Below are 20,014 nucleotides of genomic sequence, written 5' to 3'. Positions count from 1 at the left end.
AAATCTCACAAGCCGGTCTCTACATCAATTTACAGAAGAATACAGTAAAGAGATTGTTTAAGCTCTAAATTTGGTTAAACTTGTGACATCGTCAGTTGGGTCGTTGCAACTTTCCAGAAGGATTGAGAAAGACCACAAAGTGGAGCTTCTGTCACACATGCTTTGGGTGCCTGTGACTGCACGGTTCAAACTACAAGTAATTCAAGCGCTCAAACCTCAGATCACCTCAGAGCACATCCACACCTCTGTTCAGAGCTGTCCACCTTTAATGGATAAGCAAAGACGAGTAATGAGAGGTAAGCACAGTTTCAATTCCCTTACCTCAGGATTCTGCTGTACTTCTGCTACACACTAATTAAGACATTAGGCTTCTTTTTTTTTTCCTACCACTTGTTGCCACGGTGCCGGCTCAGTCACTGCAATGGAAGTTTGGGGAGACGCACATCAGCTGTGGGTATAAAAAGCAGTCAGCCATGAAATTGATAGTGTAATTAGTCCCAGCTCAAAGGGACAAAACTCTGTGGGCTGATTATAGTTCAGTAAAGCAGCAAGGTGGACTTTGGCTCTAAAAATGCAGAACAATTAACAGCAGCGAAATACACAGTAGTCAAATGCATACAAATAAAATAATGGATGTAAAAAAGTAGTTGTTTCTTTAAATTTTTTTAGATTCTAAATTAATTTTGATGTTCCTCCTGCATGATGAAATGCACAAATCTGTTCATTGCATTTGGTTTTTTTAGAATAGCTTAAAATTTACTAAAATAGTTATTTGGTCCCTCATCTTTTAAGGGTTTTACACCCACAAGCTTCTGTGTAGGGAGGAAAATCAGAGAGTTGGGTAGGTCATCCTGATTTCCTGAAAGGCAATTGGCTGATTTCAGCTCCTTTCAGCTTCTATGTCGGCCCCCAGCCCTGTGTTTTATCCAGGCTGGGGACCGGCACAGGGAGACCCAGAATTTGGCCCCCTTGTGGCTTAACAGATTGGTAGTAGCATGAAGGGTCTTGTCCAAGGACCCACACTGGGTGATGCTCATCGTGCACCCTGGGAATCACATCCTGACTTCCGATTCGCCAGTCCTACACAGCCAACTGAGCCATCCAGCCACTACCATTGGCTTCAATCCAACTTGCGACTTATACACAGGTGCGACTTATATGTGATTTTATAATTAAAAAAAAGTAAATAACAACAACCACTAGAGGACACTGTAAGTTTGTGTATCAGTTTTTTCCTACTGACGCAGAAGACGAACTCAGTCTTAACCCTTCTACTTTCCTAGGTACGGTAACGTTGCGAGTTGGGTCATCTAGACCCACTAGACAGTGCTCGGAACCTTTTTTCTTTGATGATTTGTGATCTTCACTGGTGTCCATGGATGACATGAAATTCTCTTCAACTTTATCCACCTTTGTCACGGTAGGGAGAACACGTCAATGTAAGGGTGGGGTCATAGGATAGCACAAGAGTTAAATCGGGCTTGGCAGAAAATGTTTATGCATTTTTTTGGCTGCTGCGTCTTCTGGTCTAAGAAATACGGTTGTTGAAAGAAAGGGGTACCATAGAATATTTATTTTTGTTTACCTGGAGAATTAACTGGTCAAACTACAATAAATTACTGTCATGTGACACAGAAAACTTACAAGCATTTAAACAATAGTTTAACTTAGATTTTTTATTGATGTAATAATTAATTAGATAATGAAACTAGTGAGAAAAACAAAAATCAGAGTTAATCTGTGAATAATTTGGTAGTTTTCAATTGTTTTGGCCTGTCAGTGATAATGTAGTACATACTAGTTATACTCAACCTTTTAAGCGGATACATGCTCTTTTTTATGAAAAGTATGTCATCCTTTTAGTGATGGTATTGTGTTTAGACTTAAGAGATTACATTTACATTTTTTTTCCTCAGTGTTTAACTGAGAAAGAGCATAAAAGAGCAGTATTTAGAATATGTTTGACAAAAGTAACACCCTAAGAAAGGGTCATGTCGTCAGGCCACACAATTAGTTAGAACCACAGTGAGGCATGGATTCAGTTTTCTTATGAGAGCATTGTGTTCCTTTATCCTCAGCTGCCACTTTACACTGAACACCATCACAGTGCAGTCATTAAATACTTTGCTCTCCTCAAACTGCTTGGTTTGTATTAACTGCTAAATGGTGTCGATACCTGTAATGTATCTTCAGACAGCAGCTCAGGATTGAGTGTTGTACGATGAGCGCTGGGCCTCTGTCTTTGTAGGTTTCTAATTAGTCCCATTTGCAGCACACGCCTTCACCATCGTGCCGGCTGACTTTGACAAAGTGCTGCAGCTGAAATACACTCTGAGCTCAACACTTGCAACGACGTGCTAGCGATTAAGTGGCAGAGTGCTAATGGCCATGGGGGGATGCGTGTGACCTGGTGTTAGGTGGGTAGCATCCTGGCTCGTCTAACAAGTCTCTTTACTTCAGTCCCTAATCCCAAATTGAATCTGCAAGGTGCCCTTGGGAAAAGTGCAAAATCCTAAAATACTTCCAATAACTTCCAAGCAGAGCGTAAAGTCAGTAAGCCGCTGCACCTAAAGGTGCTACGCTAAGACAGAGTTTGGTAATGTATATTGATTGATTGCCTGTAGTTTAGTTTGAAGGTGAGGCTCAAATGCTAACGCTGTCAAGGACTCCCTTCTAATTGATGACAAGCTGAAGGAGGTTTAAACAGCTGCCTCTAGTTGCGCACACCTTGGCGATATGGCAAGTACTTTAGAGACAATTACTCGAGCGCATTAGTGCTGCTAAGCATGCATGCGTGATCACAAAACCCCAGCAGCTGGAATAACAAGAGAGGAATTCAGGTAGCAGGAAATGGTGAATGAGGGGATTAATTAGTTTCAGAAGGGGAGTATTTAGGATGTGATATGGCTTGCCTCTCAGAAAGTATGACATCTGATTGTGACAGGCGCTCTGGCTGCAGAAGCCTTGACAGACTGAGTGTTGTCTCCTCCAAAGAATCTAATTAAAGCAAGTCACTCATATAAAGGAAAGGGCCATGTCCAATCCTTGCAGACGTGAAGATTTGACACCAGGGTCTGGAGAAAATGAGGTTTGGTGTGATAGGGCAGTGAATATGATACCTGGACTCCTCTAAAGCCTCTCTTTTTGTTGTTGTTGGGTTGCCGTGGAAACTCTGCTAAATAGAGAAAGTTACAGCTCAAGGGTAGGTATAAATCTGGTCGCCTCGTGCTAGTCAGGCAGGTAACATAAAGCAGAAGGTGCCATCTCTTCATTGGAATCAAAACCAGCACGCATCCTTCCCTCTTTCTTGACTTTTCTCATGCATGTCTGTCCCAGCCGGCCTTTTGTGCCACACTATTGTACGGCTCTTTCACACTTGTAGATCCCTGGGTAGCTATAGTAACTTGTGACTAAGCTGAGAGGCTTGAATGTCACTCAGTAATAAACTGCCTGGGCCGCAGGTTTTATTCCCTGTTTGTGTGATCTGTTTTTGTGTGTTATGGGATCTGTTCCTTGCAAGCAGACCGCCTGAAGGCTCAGCAAATCACATCCTGCACCCTTCATGTTTAAGTGTTCATCACCTTCATCAGGAGATCTCATAGCTGCACGCTGAGCCAGAGGGCTCCTGCAAAGCCTGCACTTTTATTTCCTCCTCACAAGACAAATGTCAAGTATCTGGGATTTAGCAGGGAGCACGGCCCACCCGTCTGCCGCCAGTGGTGTGGAGACAGCTAGATGAATGCGCGGCCACAATGCGTCTGGCTCGCACCGGAGGCGAGGAGTCACGGCGCATAGTGAGGCCGCGCAGAGATAACGACAGAAGGATTTTAATCATCGCCGCTCCCCAGGAATGACACCAGCACCGCACGGGGCAACAGAGATAGAGAGCAAGGAGGGGTGGCACCCAGCAGACAAACAACAGTGCTACATCAGCAGGTGGAGCAGCGGTCTACATCTGCTTCTGGCCAGACAACACAAGTCATATCTGAGTATGTTTTTTTTCCCTAGAAACAAAAATTTTAGCATCATTAACCACAAACAATATTTTTCCACCTCAAGCACATTGATTTGATATTAAATATGCCAATTTTGTACGAAAGCTATCTAACCTTTAGCTTTTCCAAACCACCTTCTGCACAGCCTCTGCTGGGTTTTATTTCCTCCGTTTGAGGCATCATTTGCAGTAGGTATGAAAATCCAACCATTACCCAGGTCACTCCTCAGCTTTACTCTCCCTGAACATTTGATAATGCTTCTTTCATGTGTGGACATGCATGCTGGGTCTCTACATTTGTTTGGGGAAGAGAAAACGTTAGTTTTGTTTATGTCTTCGCTAGATTAAAGCCACCTTTAGAATAAAGTCAGTAAACACGATTCCTAGGTGCTGCCGCAGCAGGAACCGTGGTGGTTGTTAGCACTGTTTAATTGGGTTATGGTGTTCGCAGAAGTGATAAAAGGATAGATGGATGCCAAAAAGGAAAAAAAGCTACACATGTCAAATTTAAGATAACATCTTTCTTTTCCAGTTTGTTTACTAAGACAGAACTACTATTTCCCTCAGTCTATATCGTCATGTGATGTGTTGAAATATAATTTTTTACCAGGCAAAGTGATGACTATAGGTCTATCGATCGGTCCACTGTAGGGCTAAGAAAAGCAGTTCACTATAATTTGACTGAGACTTTAATTAGAGCAGCCATTAACAGTCTTCAGCTGGAGGGAATATAGTTACACTCATATTGAACAGCAATGAAAAAGGGTTTGAAAAAATCTTTTCTGCCATTTTTTAAACCTTTTTCTTTAGCTGAGGGGAAATGTAAACTGCACGTGTATGACTGAATCAGAGAGATGATGTGTGTGATTGCACGGGTCTCCTGGGACCCATCGCTCAGGTTCAAGCAACGAGGAGAAAGAGGTGAGGCATGCAGAGATGACGATGTGATGAGTTGCACATTTGGGTTTGGGAGGAAACCTTTGTGAGCCAAGCATTTTATACCGTATCATATAAATCTTCTCGTGCACATGCTGCTGCGTGCACACAAAGCTGCACTCATTCATGGACGGAACAGAAAAAGTCATGGGGCAGCCGGAGTGCAGAGGTAGAACAGTGCTGAAGTGTCCTTGGGCAAGACACTAAACCTCACATTGGTCCTTGTGGTTATAGGTTGACACCGGTGGATTTACACTGGTCATCTCATGGCATTGGGGGCCATGAGATGGACTCCCAATGCAAGGGGAGATGGACTCCCCCTTGCATTGGGAGTCCATCTCATGGCCCTCAGTAAGATTATATTGTCTCCGTTGGATCTACGCTCCGTCGCCCCCTCCCCCTGGCTTCTGGAGGAGTGGTTTGTCCTGCCACCCCTGTGTCGAGTAGTTCATCCAAAACGTTGACAATCACGCCCCCATATTTATTTTAAAAGTATAACAGAATTTTTTTTTTAAAACCCAGACCTGTTCCTCATTTCACTGAGCAAAATCGACACGTCAACACACTGAAATGAACTCCTTCGTAAGGCTTGCGAGTGTTGCTCTCATGATGACATATCCTGCCAAGATGATGCTGAACGTCTAAAAAAAATAACTAACGGACTAAAAGTTGTGAGAACCTCATTCTCAGAGAAGTAAATCAGAAATGGTGAAATGCCCTTTTTCATCTGTGTCTCAGCAGTTGTATTACAAACTTACATTAATGGACAATGCTTGCACACATGCTGCCTTGTTCACGCTATTTAGCCTTGAGTCAATGTCCAGCCCACAAAGCATAAATTGACCTGGTATTAGTCTTTGAATGTGGCACAGTGGCAACCCTCATTTTAGTATATTGTTGTACTTTACAGCTAGGTCGTATAAGTGTTGGATGATCTTTAAAAGTGTGCTTTAAATTTACAGAGCAGGCGCACACAGCATGGGATTAATGTGGCATATCCTTTTTATACATCACAGACACTGAAAAGACTTGTATAAAGAAAGCCCATGGGCAGCCTCTGTTATTACTCCTCTGGTGGCATTCTCAATCCTTTCTCTTCAGGGTTCGTTTTAGGAAATTAGCCCTTCTTTTTTAAGACATTTTGTGTGATCGATTTTAGTCAGATTTACAGCCACAAGGACAGAGCAGACACCAGGAAACTTGAGGTAAAGAAAAAGGTGTGCCTTTAAATAGAGAACAAACTAAGTTTCTGCACCCATTGGCCACTTTATTAGGCACACCTGTCCAACTGCTTGTTAGCGCAAAGACATGGGATTTTCAACAAGAACATATCCAGTGAGTGCCAGTTCTATGGTTGGAAATGCCATATTGATGCCAGAAGTCAGAGGAGAATTGCCAGACTGGCCACAGCATGAAAGAAAGGCAACAGGAACTTAAAGAACCACTGGTTAACCGAGGTCTGCAGAAGAGCATCTCTGAACCAACAACATGCCCAACCAAGAGGCAGATGGGCTACAGCAGCAGAAGACCACACAGGGTGTGACTCCTGTCAGCTAAGAAAAGGAAACGGAGGCTACAATTCACACAGACTAGACAATAGAAGATTGTAAAAACATTGTCTCATGAGTCTCCATTTCTGCTGCCACATTCAGATGGTTTCAACAACATGAAAGCATCGATCTATCCCACATTGTATCAACAGTTCAGGCTGGTGGTGGTGGTGTCATGGTGTGGGAGACATTGATTTGGCACACCTTGGGTGCCTTAGTACCAGTTGAACATGGTTACAGCACCACAACCTACCTGAGTATTGTTGCTGACCATCCCTTTATGACCACTGTGTACCATCTTTTGATGGCCACTTCCAGCAGGAAAGGCGCCATGTCATAAAGCTGGAATCATCTCAGACTGGTGTCTTCAACTTTACAATGAGTTTTCTGGACTCAAATGGCCTCCACAGTCACTGATCTCAACTTAAAAGAGAACCTTTGGGATGTGGTGGAACGGGGAATCAGTATCATGGATGTGCAGCCGACAAATCTGCAGCAGTCATGCCAATATGGACCAACCTCTTTGAGGAATGTTCCCAGAACCTTGTTGAATCTATGCCACCAAGGATTAAGGCAGTTCTGAAGGGAGGAGGAGGTCCAACACAATACTAGAAAGGTGTACCTAACAAAGTGGCCAATAAGTGCAAGTATGTACCAATAAATTCAGTTGGATGGGGAAGACAGAGCTGAGTAAAGACAATTTATTAAAAACATCTCACAAAATAGAATAATTTACTACAGGATACACACTGGGCGGCAGTGGCTCAGGTGGTTGAGCGGGTCGTCCAAAGATCAAAGGGTCGGCGGTTCGATCCCTGCTCCCCCCAGCCAACTGTTGCTGTGTCCTTGGGCAAGACACTTCACCCTCCCTGCCTCCAGTGTGGTTCCACTGGTGTGTGAATGTGCATGAATGTCCCGGTGATGGTCAGAGGGGCCGTAGGCGGGAACTGGCAGCCACGCCTCTGTCAGTCTGCCCCAGGGCAGCTGTGGCTACATCAGTAGCTTACCATCACCAAGAATAAATGAAGAGTGAATGAATAATGGACACAGTGTAAGCGCTTTGAGCGTGTGGAAAAGCGCAGATAAATCTAATCCATTATTATTTCAAAATTAATTATATACCATTTTACACTGTGGTTTTGTCCAATCTCCATGGAAAAAAAGTGGAGGTACCTTCTAATGTCATACCTTTCATAATTAAGATTTGTTCTGAAAGACAAACCTAAAACAATGTCATGCACACTGTCAAAGTATCAAATTTGATGATGTAATATAATAGACTCTCTAGGCCAGGACATGCTGAACCCTCCATCGCCAAGACAGTGTCTTTGGTATTGCTTAGGCAGTCGGTGTAATAGAAGAGCCATATTACAAACCTCTGTAGATTTGTCTTAACCTAAGGCTAGCCCTTAAGGTGGATCCTTGGGGTAAACTGTCAGATGAAAGCAGAAACCTTTAAAGGCTGGAATTTTTTTTTTGTTTTTACATTTTACAGTATATGTGGCACTTTTCAACAGCATTTTCTCACTTTGAGTTTGTCCAACAGTTGATGTTTCCTTTCTACAATGTTGGATGTATTTTTCTTTTTTGACTCCAATACGGCTGAACATCATTTGCTGGGGGTACAGGTGGGAAGTGTGAGAGTTTTGAGATCGGGACAAAAATACCATCTTTGTTCACAAGTGATAAATTGTTTTGGCTTCAGTGAGTGAGAATCCTGAAGAATTGAGCACCATCAAGTGTGAAGTCAAAATCCTTTATTGGGAATGACTGGATTGTGCTGTAAAGTTGGACTAGGATACTTTTGGTTTCAGTATTTGATTTACCAAATGACAAAAAGTACAGCAGAAGGAAAGTGGGCCGGCATTTTAACGAAGTTCTAGCTTGCCTTTTGCAAAAACAATCTTTAAGCTGTTGTTAATTGTTGTTAAACTCTGAAATTGCTTTTATCTTTGGTATTATTGTTACTAAAATAAATTATAATATAATGTTGTAATTATCTAATAAAAATTAATTTTATTCATGAACCAATTCCAAATTAAAATACTTCTGAGACTGAATAAAAATAAATAAAACTCCAAAACATTTTCTTACCTTTTTATTTTGTAAGTTATAAACACAACATAAAAGAGGATTCATATCAGATTAAGAAACAATAAAGAAGCAATACTGATGTATACTTTCAGTAGTGAAGCCAAGTACTGAACCAAAGAAACAGCTGTAAAACATCACAGAAGTAAGAGAAATGGGAAAGCAAGAAAGTTGTTTTCAAAATATAAACCTGAAAAATGAAAAGCAATCTCTGTAGTTTCTAACATCTCTAACATTTCTTTTTATCTGCTGTGCTTCTAAAAGTATTGATCAGTTCTACTATAATATATAAATAATACTTTATGCACCTGTGTTTGTCTGGCTCATCAAACTGGACATCAGTTACATGAAAAGTTGAGACATTTCAAGGTTCATAAGAATTTAATCATGTTTGAAGGTTTTCAATCCTTTGATCTTCTTCATTGGTTGGTGAACAGGATAACAAGGCCAAATCTAATTCATTTATGCTGAACCTGTGCTCTGTGTGGTTCTTCATTAGTAATCATCTGTGTTCTTTTGGAACTCTTTATTAAGAACTCTTTAATGAATAAAACACATTGTGTGGAACGAGTCATTAACTTTGAAAGCAACCATGATTGCCTTTGAAAGATTAGGTGACTTTCCTTGCATTTTAATGCGTTTAGTTAATTTTTTTGTGAATATAATTATTCTTTGCTGGAAGATAGAATTAAATACACAGACATTCTTGCGTCCATTTTGTAAACCCAGAGCATTCCACTATATCGTCATTGGGAGGGTGGAGCCTACCCAGCTACTGAAGGGCAAAGGTAGGGTACCCCCCGTCCATTGCAGGACATATCAGTTAAAAACAATCATACACTCACTTTCTCACCTCATTTAAAGTCATTAACTGATCTATAATAATGCAGTTCATGGTTTTGGACTGTGGGAAGAAGCTGGAGAGAACCCACACATGCACAAGGACAACATGCAAACTGCACACTGAAAAGTCCCAGCCTGGATTAGAAGCTGTACATTCTTGCTGTGAGGCAAGAGTGCTAACCACTACACTATTGTGCATCCCAATATAAGAAGTTATTCAAATATTTTCTCTTTGGGCATATTTACTTTTACTTTGCTCAAAAGAATTGTGGTGATTTCAGGCAGTGGCTGCAGTGAAAAAAGGCAAACAAAAGTCATCTGATGGCTTTGTTATCACGATTGTTATTTTTTTCTGATTTAGATCAATTGTGATGGATGGATAGACAGATGATGCCAGCCCCCCAGGCTAAAGTGTCTCCTTGTGTTTTCTGAGAGCACCTTAACATTAGCCTGCTCTGCTTTTTGTGTTGACACCACATTGTAGCACATTGGTCACTGTAAATAGGCCATGATGGACACCTCCAGTAAATGTTTGCTTGTCACTGCTGCTTAAATTATTGGTGTGAACCATTTTTTAAATGTTTGTTTTGACACAAACAAAATTAAAGCTCAACATGTCCTAAATAAATAATTCCTAGGTGTTCTGAATGTGCTTTCATTTTTCAACAATTTTTAATCTCTACAGCTATTTTCTCTTTGGATAGCTGGATAAAGGATGTTTGAGTAGATTGATGTATGGATATTTGGGTTAATGCATAAAAAATGTTTGTATAGATTAAGTGATGTTTGGGTGACTTGATAGACGGATCTTTGAATAGGTGGATGGATGTTTGAATAAAGGATATTTGGATAGATTTATGGATGGATGGATAGATGGATGGATGTTTGAATGAATGAATGTTTAGATAGTTGGATGATGGATGTTTGGAAAGATAATTAAAGTTTTTTTGGTTCGATTGATAGATAAGTGAATGAGTGCATAAAAGGATTTTTGGATGGATGTTTGAATGGATGAATGTTTAGATGGTTGGAGGATGGATGTTTCGATGGTTAAATGTTTGTTTTGATGAGTTTATGGATGGATAAAGGATGTTTGGATTGAAGTATAGGTGGATGAATGAATGTATATTTGGATTGATGGATGGATGGATGGATGGATCAGTGTTTGCGTTACATTTGGTAATGGGCTTGCCAAGCTTTTTTTTGCTGGTAAACTGCGTTGAATCAACAACAAGTTTGAATCTTGACTTGTCCCTTTGGTTTCCTACTCAGGGATCATCAGAACAGCTCTGTCCAACATGGACAGAGAGACGAGGGACCAGTACGTGTTGGTTATTCAGGCCAAAGACATGGTCGGGCAAATGGGAGGCCTGTCCGGCACCACCACCGTCACAGTGACACTCACAGATGTCAACGACAATCCACCACGTTTCCCTCACGGTAAGACCCCATTTTAAAAACTATAATATACCAGTTCATACCAGGAGCCGGTTTAGCTCGTGCTGGTTTGCGGCGCCTTCCGTCCGTGCAACCAGGGTTCGACTCCGGGCTGCTCCCTGTTCCCTTCTCCACCTCCATGCAAGCCCGGTTTGAGAAGGTTGCGTCAGGAAGGGCATCCGGCGTAAAACATTGCCAAGTTTACCATGCGACTCATTCGCTGTGGCAACCCCTGATGGGAGAAGCCGAAAGAGGAAGATACCAGTTCATACCTCTTCTGCGAGCTGTGACCCACTCAAATAATACATCAACTGTGCAGATGCCATTGCCCCTATGAAGGTTAAATTGAGAAAACATAGACAGAAAGTACCCCGGAGGAACGATGATCTAGTCAGGGCACAGAAAAAACAGTGCCGAAGAGCTGAGCGAAAGTGGCGCAAGTCAAAACTCCAGGTTCACTATGGAATGTATAAGGGGGAGTTGTACGCTTACAACCAGATCTTATGCAGAACAAGGGAAAGGTACTTCTCTGAAATCATTGGAAGTTGCAGCAACTCTTGTATCCTGTTCACAACAGTAAACAGATTAACTAACCCTCCAACCCAGCTACCAATAGAACTGGTTTGCACACCTAAATGTAATGGGTTTGCTGTATTTTTTAATGACAAGGTTCAGGGCATTAAAAAAGCCATCAACTCCACAACACATATAACTATCCAACGGCCACCTACTCACTTTAGGCTGACTCACTTTGTACCTGTCACTGACCAAACTGTCCAAGAGACCATCACCCGTCTGAGCTCGTTTACATGCTGCCTTGATGTGTTACCCACTAGATTTCTTAAGTCTGTCCTGAACAGTGTGTTGCCACCAATTACTCAAATAGTTAACATGTCTCTTCAATCTGGAATATTTCCCGAGGCCTTAAAAACTGCAGTCATTAAACCCCTCCTGAAGAAGAGCGGTCTTGATCCCACTGTACTGAATAATTACAGACCTATCTCTAATCTGCCATTTTTAGGAAAAGTCCTTGAAAAAGTTGTCTACAAACAGCTCACTGACTTTCTCTTATTAAACAATTCATTTGATGTTTTCCAGTCAGGTTTTAGACCCCGTCATAGCACAGAAACTGCTCTTATCAAGGTAACCAACGACATCCGCCTGAACACTGATGATGGCAAAGTCTCTGTCTTAATCCTGCTAGACCTGAGTGCTGCCTTTGATACTGTTGATCATGGGATCCTTTTGCACAGACTCCAAGACTGGGTTGGCTCAAGTCTTGTCTAGAAGACAGGAAATACTTTGTTGAAATTGGGAGTTGTGTTTCAGACACAGACTCAGTAATAACATATCTTCTCACAACTATGCAGATGATACTCAGATCTATGTGTCACTGACAACAGGTGAATATGGGCCGGTGGATTCCCTCAGCCACTGCCTCCAACAGATCAGTGCGTGGATGCAGAACAACTTTCTCCAGCTAAACTCAAACAAGACCTAAATTATTATTTTTGGCCCACAAAAACAAAGAGAAAGTGTCAGCAGCTACCTTCATTCTCTGTCTCTTAAACCCTCAAATCAAGTCAGAAATCATCACCAATCATGGACTCTGACCTGAACTTTAACAGCCATATCAAGTCAGTAACATCAGCGGCATTTTACTGAAAATATCGCCAAAATCAAAAACATAATGTCAAAGCCAGACCTGGAGATACTTATTCATGCATTTGTCTCCAGTAGGTTAGACTACTGTAACGGCCTGCTTACCGGCCTCTCCAAACGAGCTTTAAAACAGCTTCAGTACATCCAGAATGCTGCTGCTCGAGTCCTGACCAGAACCAGGAAGTATGATCACATTAGTCCTGTGCTCAGGTCTCTGCACTGGCTCCCTGTACCTCAAAGAATAGACTTCAAAGCAGCTCTGCTTGTGTACAAGTCTCTCCATGGCCGCGCACCAAAGTACATCTCTGACATGTTAGTGCCATATGAACCATCTCGTACTCTGAGGACCTCAGGGGCCGGCCTCCTGTTGATTCCCAGAGTCAGAACTAAACAAGGGGAATCAGCGTTTCAATATTCTGCAGCTAAAATCTGGAACAGCCTCCCTGAAGTCGTAAGACAGGCCTCTTCTGTGTTCATGTTCAAATCTAGACTTAAAACATTTCTGTTTAGCCGTGTATATGACTGAAAGGTCCTATCTGCACTTTTCTTTCATTCCTTTCTTTTTAAATCAATTTTCAAAATTGTTCTTTTCTTTTAAAGTAAATTTTACATTGATTATTTCTATGATGTATTGTGGTTTTAATGCATTTTTCTGTTTTGTGAAGCACCATGAATTACTTTGTGAATGAATTGTGCTATACAAGTAAACTTGCCTTGCATTGCCTTGCCTTGCCTTGCCAGATCATTGATACAGAAATTTAAAGCACATTTTACTTTCAGTAATCATGCACTTCTTTCTTTCTCAATAATTTGGAAGGCTTTTCCAGAGCCATGTATCTCTGGAAAACTACTCAAACTTCCAAATGAAATCATGCAGAGTTACAGATTTCCCTCTTAAACAAAAAACTTTTGTAACTCCTCACATAAATTTTAGGTTTGGTCTTTATGGTCATATTATTTTTTATTAACATCTGCAGTCTAAATTAGCTGCTGATGCTTTGTTTTGGGGGAGTTGGTGAGAACCAAATGCATAAACGTCCTGGCTTCTTCTTCCTGGCCTCTTCTTTAACGCTGGCTTGGTTCTGGCCTCGGACACCAAGATCAATCCGGCATCATTTTTTTGTTGTCAGTTTATTTCACAGGCTGCTAATGGGTTCCAGGCCAAGCTTGTGGATTCAAAGACATGCAGAGCCTCTCATGATAATCCCAAGCACTGCCAATTGCTTTTGCTGCTGATAGCCCAACTGCTGACTGACTGGCTTGTGTACTCTCCACTGGACTTGAAGCTGAGTCAATTCACTGGTCCCTTGGGGGGTGGGGGGTGGGGTACAAAGAATTGAAGTCTGGAAAAGAAGCCATCAGTGTCGTTTTAACCCAATACTGCCTCACTGAGACGAAAACGGCTTTTGTGGAATTCAGGGTCAATATGATGAAGAATTGAAGTACAGCATCTAGTTGGAAGGGGGGGCAAGGTTATCTGCAAGAGATGACAGACAGGGGGAGGGGTGCAAAGCCAAGATGGTGGGAGGAAAGTACTTTTTTTTTTTTTTGGTCCTTTAAAGGGCTGCTATTCCATGGCAAATTAAAAAGCTATTATAAAGATTACATGGCGGCAAACAATGTCAGGCAGATTAGCATTTAGACGGTGGCTGAGGGAGGCACCGTGAGGAACACAGAAAGGTCTGGTAATGAGCTCTGCCATGGCGATCGGGGAGATTATGGTTATGAATGTGACTCCCGTCTTTATTTTTGTTTGAGGACTTTCAATCCAGGAGGGTCAAACAAAGGCTCTGGAAGCACAATGGAGTTTCAGAGTAATAGAATCCTTGAGTAGACATTTCATCCATTCCTATTTCTTTTATCAAATTTATTTGTAGGATTTAAGAGGAAAAGAGGAGTTGCTCAGAAATATTAAAACAAGAATCAGGGATTTTTCCACCCCTTTACCATTTTCCTTCACTTCTTAATGACATAATTTGCTTTAGCCTCCTCTCCTGTCCATGGTGCTAATTGAACTGGAAACTGGGGGTTCACTGCTGCCTTGAAATGAGCACATCCATTATAAGGATGCACTCCTGTGCTTCTTTCTGCAGAGAGCTATGAGTCCACAGTTCTGGAGTCACTCCCTTTGCAATCTGTGGTGGCCAGAATCAAAGCAGCAGATGTTGATATAGGCTCCAACGCAGAGATCGACTACAGGATCATGGACGGTGACGGACCCGGCATGTTCAACATAACAACAGATGAGGACACACAAGAGGGGGTCATTATCCTCCAAAAGGTACAGCTTGAATAATAAACAAGTTGTCATAATCACCGCTCTGTTGTATATGAAAGGACTTCACAACAACGCCTCAGTTAAAAAAATATTAGTCAAAAAGATCTGTGTATAAAATTTGGCAATAAGCTTTGGCAAGAATGTGGATCAAACCCGTCTTTTAAATTTGCTCCAGTCTCTTTAGATATTATGCTGCCAAACCTCAGATAAAAATGAATTTTAAAATGTTTCACACATTTTCTGATTAATAATTTAAGGTTGTTACTTGGAATCCATGTTAAGCAGGAAGTTAAAGTAAGTATGTCAGATCTGACCTTTTTTCTGCAAAACTCTTGGAATTTAAAAAGACTAAAAAAGGATGTGTAATAAAAAATGTGAAAATAAAATATATACACTAACTGAATTACACTGACCATAAATTTAAACGCAACACTTTTGTTATTGCTCCCATTTTTTATGGTATGAACTCAAAGATGTGAAACATTTTCCACATACACAAAATAACCAGTTCTGTGAAATATTGTCCACAAATCTGTCTAAATCTGTGATAGTCAGCACTTCTCCTTTGCCAAGACAATCCATCCAACCTCGCAGGTTTGCCATATCAAGATGCTGATTAGACAGCATGATTATTGCACAGGTGTGCCTTAGACTGGCCACAAGAAAAGGCCAATCTGAAATCACAGATGTCACAGATGTCGCAAGTTTTGAGGGAGCGTGCAATTGTTGGTTTGCATAACCGCAGAATTTCTGCACAAACTGTCAGAAACCGTCTCAGGGAAGCTCATCTGCATGCTCGTCGTCCTCATCGAGGTCTCGACCTCACTCCAGTTCCTCGTCGTAACCGACTTGAGTGGGCAAATGCTCACATGCGATGGCGCCTGGCACGTTGGAGAGGTGTTCTCTTCACAGATGAATCTCAGTTTACACTGTTCAGGGCAGATGGCAGACAACGTGTGTTGCGTCGTGTGGGTGAGCGGTTTTCTGATGTCAATGTTGTGGATCGAGTAGCCCATGGTGGTGGTGGGGTTATGGTATGGGCAGGCGTATGTTATGGGCGAAGAACACAGGTGCATTTCATTGATGGCATTTTGAATGCACAGAGATACCGTGACGAGGCCCATTGTTGTGCCGTAAATCCAACAACATCACCTCATATTGCAGCATGATAATGCACGGCCCCATGTTTCAAGGATCTGTACACAATTCTTGGAAGCTGAAAACATCCCAGTTCTTGCATGGCCAGCATACTCACCGGACATGTCACCCATTGAGCATGTTTGGGATGCTCTGGATCGGCGTATACGACAGCGTGTTCCAGTTCCTGCAAATATCCAGCAACTTCGCACAGCCATTGAAGAAGAGTGGACCAACATTCAGGCCACAATAGACAACCTGATCAACTCTATGCGAAGGAGATGTGTCGCACTTCATGAGGCAAATGGTGGTCACACCAGATACTGACTGGTTGTCTGAGTTCCTTGACCCCCTCAATAAAACAAAACTGAAGATTTCAGAGTGGCCTTTTCTTGTGGCCAGTCTAAGGCACACCTGTGCAATAATCATGCTGTCTAATCAGCATCTTGATATGGCACACCTGCGAGGTTGGATGGATTGTCTTGGCAAAGGAGAAGTGCTCACTATCACAGATTTAGACAGATTTGTGGACAATTTTTCAGAGAACTGGTTATTTTGTGTATGTGGAAACTGTTTCACATCTTTGAGTTCATACCATAATAAATGGGAGCAGTAACAAAAGTGTTGCTTTTACATTTTTGGTCAGTGAATATACCATTGTAGTTGATATAAAATATATAATATATAAAGGGTCAGTTCAGTTAAAGGTCAGAGTTCATGATTAAACTATAAATGAAGTTGATGTTTTTTTGCTCTGCTAAGAAGAAAACCCCACTAGTCTCATTTTGCAATTTCAGACTTGAATCTAATTAAGATGTTGTGGTACATGACCTTAAACTGGTCATTCTTGCTTTTAAAAACAATTCTGCCAATCAAAGTGGTGAAATGTTATCATCAATGTTCATTATTCACAATTTTATCTTGAATTGTTTTCCCCAATTAATGAGATGGTAGGACATTTAGACAAAGACAATCACAGCCAAACATGTTTTAATGAGAACATGAGCATCTTCTAAGTGTTTTCTCCATTTTCCTATTTCAGCCGCTGGACTTTGAGACAAGAAGTAGCTTTGCTTTGAAAATCGAAGCCACAAACAGGAATATCGACTCCAACTTTTTGAGTTTGGGCCCCTTTAGTCACACAACATCAGTCAAGGTAACAGTGGAAGATGTGAACGAGCCACCAATCTTTTCCTCTCCACTGAGCCAGATGGTCGTATCAGAGGACGCCAAAATGGGCACCTCCATAGGAAGAGTCTCAGCTCACGATCCAGATACCTCGAACAGTGCAATCAGGTACAAATGACTTCTTTCTCTGCAATAAATAAAGTCCTTAAATGTTCTCAACATTTTTTTTTCATTGTTGGGTTTTCGAAGAGGTAATCATAAAAACAAATCAAGACAAAAGGCCACGTGCAACCAAGTACTGTGTTATTTGCCAACACAACCCCCACAGATTCTTGAAAGTTGCCGCACGGCTTTCACAAAGACAGGGCCAGATGGTATGGGGTTAACAAGTGCCACGTTTGCAAAAGGAAAATGCCTTCCTGAACAAAAGAAGGGCATTCCTGCAGGAGGGTCAACACTCCACACTTGTGTGGTGGCATTTGTGACTCAAAGCAAGCGCCTTTCAGCCTGTCTTGAGATCCCCGCACATTCTTTCTTAATTGAATGAATATTGTATGGTATTCATGCTCAGTCTGTTAGGACTGTTGGTATTCTTAATCAGAAAATCTAATTACTCCTCCATTGTAGCTGTAAAATTGCCTCTTTTTGCTGGAGCGACTGTTATCAGAATCAGCAATATATTTTACGGCATCAATTGGAATGAAAATTATTGTGGAACTAATGCACCCACAAGAGTCAAATTACATAGCAGGAATACCCCTTGGATGTCTGTTAATTGAACTCGTGATTTTCCCGAGGAAATACAAATTGATGAGCATTGAAAGGATTTGATTAAAGTTTAATAATGTGGTACAAGTGGGCAGTCCCTGGTTTTATTGATGATTTAATGGGGTTTTGCAATTTTAAGTTCCAAGTATAGATTGTAGTTTTTGGAGATCTGAAAGTGTGTTCCATTTATTTTTGTTTAAATGATGCTTAGAATGTCTTTCAGAGGTCTCCTGTCAAAAGCTGGAAAATATTATAGCTTGTTTTGGCATTTGCGTCTTTGTTCCCAGGTACTCCATAGACAGGAACACAGACTTAGAGCGCTTCTTCAATGTGGATGCTTTAAGTGGAGTCATCAGCACAGCCAAGCCTTTGGACCGTGAAGCAAACTCTGTCCATAACCTCACCATCTTTGCCATTGAGAGCCGTAAGTTTCCCTACAGCATGAGTCAGAGTAAGCCTTTAATAAATGCTCCTTTTGACCTGAAGCCGTCCAATCTCACCTTGGCAGCCATTACCAGGGACAACAGACCTGTCAATCTTTTGATTTTGACACAGTCTGAAGTGTCTTTGGCTCCTGAGACAAACTTTTATTGAAAAAAGATCAAATCCTCTGCCCTCCTTTATAGGCCAAAAAAACAACAACATAGGAGCAGAAGCCTCTAGTGCTGAGTGTTTGCGTTGTCTTTTGTTTGTTGGCTCTGACGTGAAGTCACATCCTTGAATTTTGTTTTTAGTCAAAGCTTAGGACATGCACACGAAAGCTCAATCAAATACATAAGCCAGAGTCGAAACCAAGACGGTAAGGCCAAGGGAGTGTTAAAGCAACTGTCTCATTTTAGGTTGCACACAAAATAGCTTAAAGGAGATGACATGAAAAAAATCCACATGACGCTTTGAATTTATCATAAATATTTTGAAATGTTTATTGGGTTAACAGTGAGAATAGTTGAGTTTGGAGGCCTGTTTTATATTTGAACGTGTTTGCCCTAACCACTTACTCAGACAGAAACCATGCAAGTGATTGATGCTGAATTCAAGAACCATAACTGGTTATGCCACAAACATGTGAATTATTTTCCTTCATTGTGATCTGAAAAATTAAAGAAGCCCGGGTCTCCTTGTTACCATTTAACACCAACGCTGTTCCCGGTGACAGGGAAAAACACAGTCTTTGACCAAACGTTTTGGCTATTTCAGTAATTAAACAAATTCTGAAGCTAAGAAAAGCAGCTTTGAGCCAGAAAGCATAACTTTACCGTACTGTGAAGTGTTGCATATCAGCACAAAGCTTCTTTGAGTGGTGCAAAGCTGTTTTTCTCAGCTTCAGAATTTGTTGGTATGATGCTAATTGCGTAAATGGATGAAGAGCGGTAATTCAGAGAACGTCGATATTGGGTCTAAAGCTCTGATGTTAAAGGGTTAAAGTGCACGCCCTAAACGTTCAAGATCCACCTTACTTTAGCCATCATACACAGGTTCTGGTAGGGTAAATCTGAGCCAAACTGTCTGTATATTTCTTGTAAAGATTTCTGTCATCCAGATCTTGTTATGACAAGATTCTGATCTTTAGGAGAGTTGGTCTCAAAAATATAATCCAAAAGATGTTTGATTGCTCCTGCTTCAGTTCTAACTGCTGATGGAAATTAAGGTTATTATTGTGTTGACTGTTTCAGAGGTGTGGCTTAAAAGTCAATAACTAGATGATGTGAGAGCCAATACAAAAGTCTATAACCCAGTGTTCATCAGAATGATCAACTAATGTCCTGTTGGTGGGGGTCTTGTTGTGGCTCAGACGGAAGGGCAAAGGGTGGTGGTTTTTTGCTCGTGTGTGGCGGGTGTGAACGGTCTGTTGGTCAAAGATCTTCACACACAACACAACATTACAAACCCAACAACAAACTGAGGCAAAAACTGATCACCCCAAGAACAAAACAGAGTGAGAAGCAGAGAAATGAGGTCAATACTATTCAGCACACTCCAGAGCGCTCTGAGAAACTAAAGAGAACAACCCTCACAAAAGGATAGGACAGCACAGAGGAGCCACAACAGCAGGTCAGGACCCAGCAGTTCACCTGAAGGACAGGAGAGACTTCTTTTAACTCTTGTTTCATTCTAGGCACTTTAACATTGGGAGTTGGGTCATCTAGACCAGTGTTTTTCAACCTTTTTTGAGCCACGGCACACTTTAAC

General features: G+C 41.4%; 1 protein-coding gene across 2 annotated transcripts in view; it reads left to right on the top strand.

The window, feature by feature from the left end:
* The window catches only part of cdh7a (cadherin 7a), a 215,533-nt gene that overhangs the window by 140,499 nt on the left and 55,020 nt on the right, over positions 1-20,014 (top strand). For both annotated transcript variants that reach the window (XM_078938306.1, XM_023950079.2), the window contains 4 exons: positions 10,687-10,854; positions 14,607-14,794; positions 16,971-17,224; positions 18,112-18,248. In XM_078938306.1, the coding sequence (XP_078794432.1) occupies positions 10,687-10,854; positions 14,607-14,794; positions 16,971-17,224; positions 18,112-18,248 (747 nt within the window). The remainder of the gene's footprint in view (positions 1-10,686; positions 10,855-14,606; positions 14,795-16,970; positions 17,225-18,111; positions 18,249-20,014) is intronic.

The sequence above is a fragment of the Oryzias latipes genome, chromosome 20 (genome assembly GCF_053564925.1).
Source record: "Oryzias latipes strain Hd-rR chromosome 20, Olatipes_Hd-rR_3.1".
Classification (NCBI taxonomy): domain Eukaryota; kingdom Metazoa; phylum Chordata; class Actinopteri; order Beloniformes; family Adrianichthyidae; genus Oryzias; species Oryzias latipes.
Note: the sequence above shows the minus strand (reverse complement) of the source record. Positions and strands in the feature narration are given on the sequence as shown.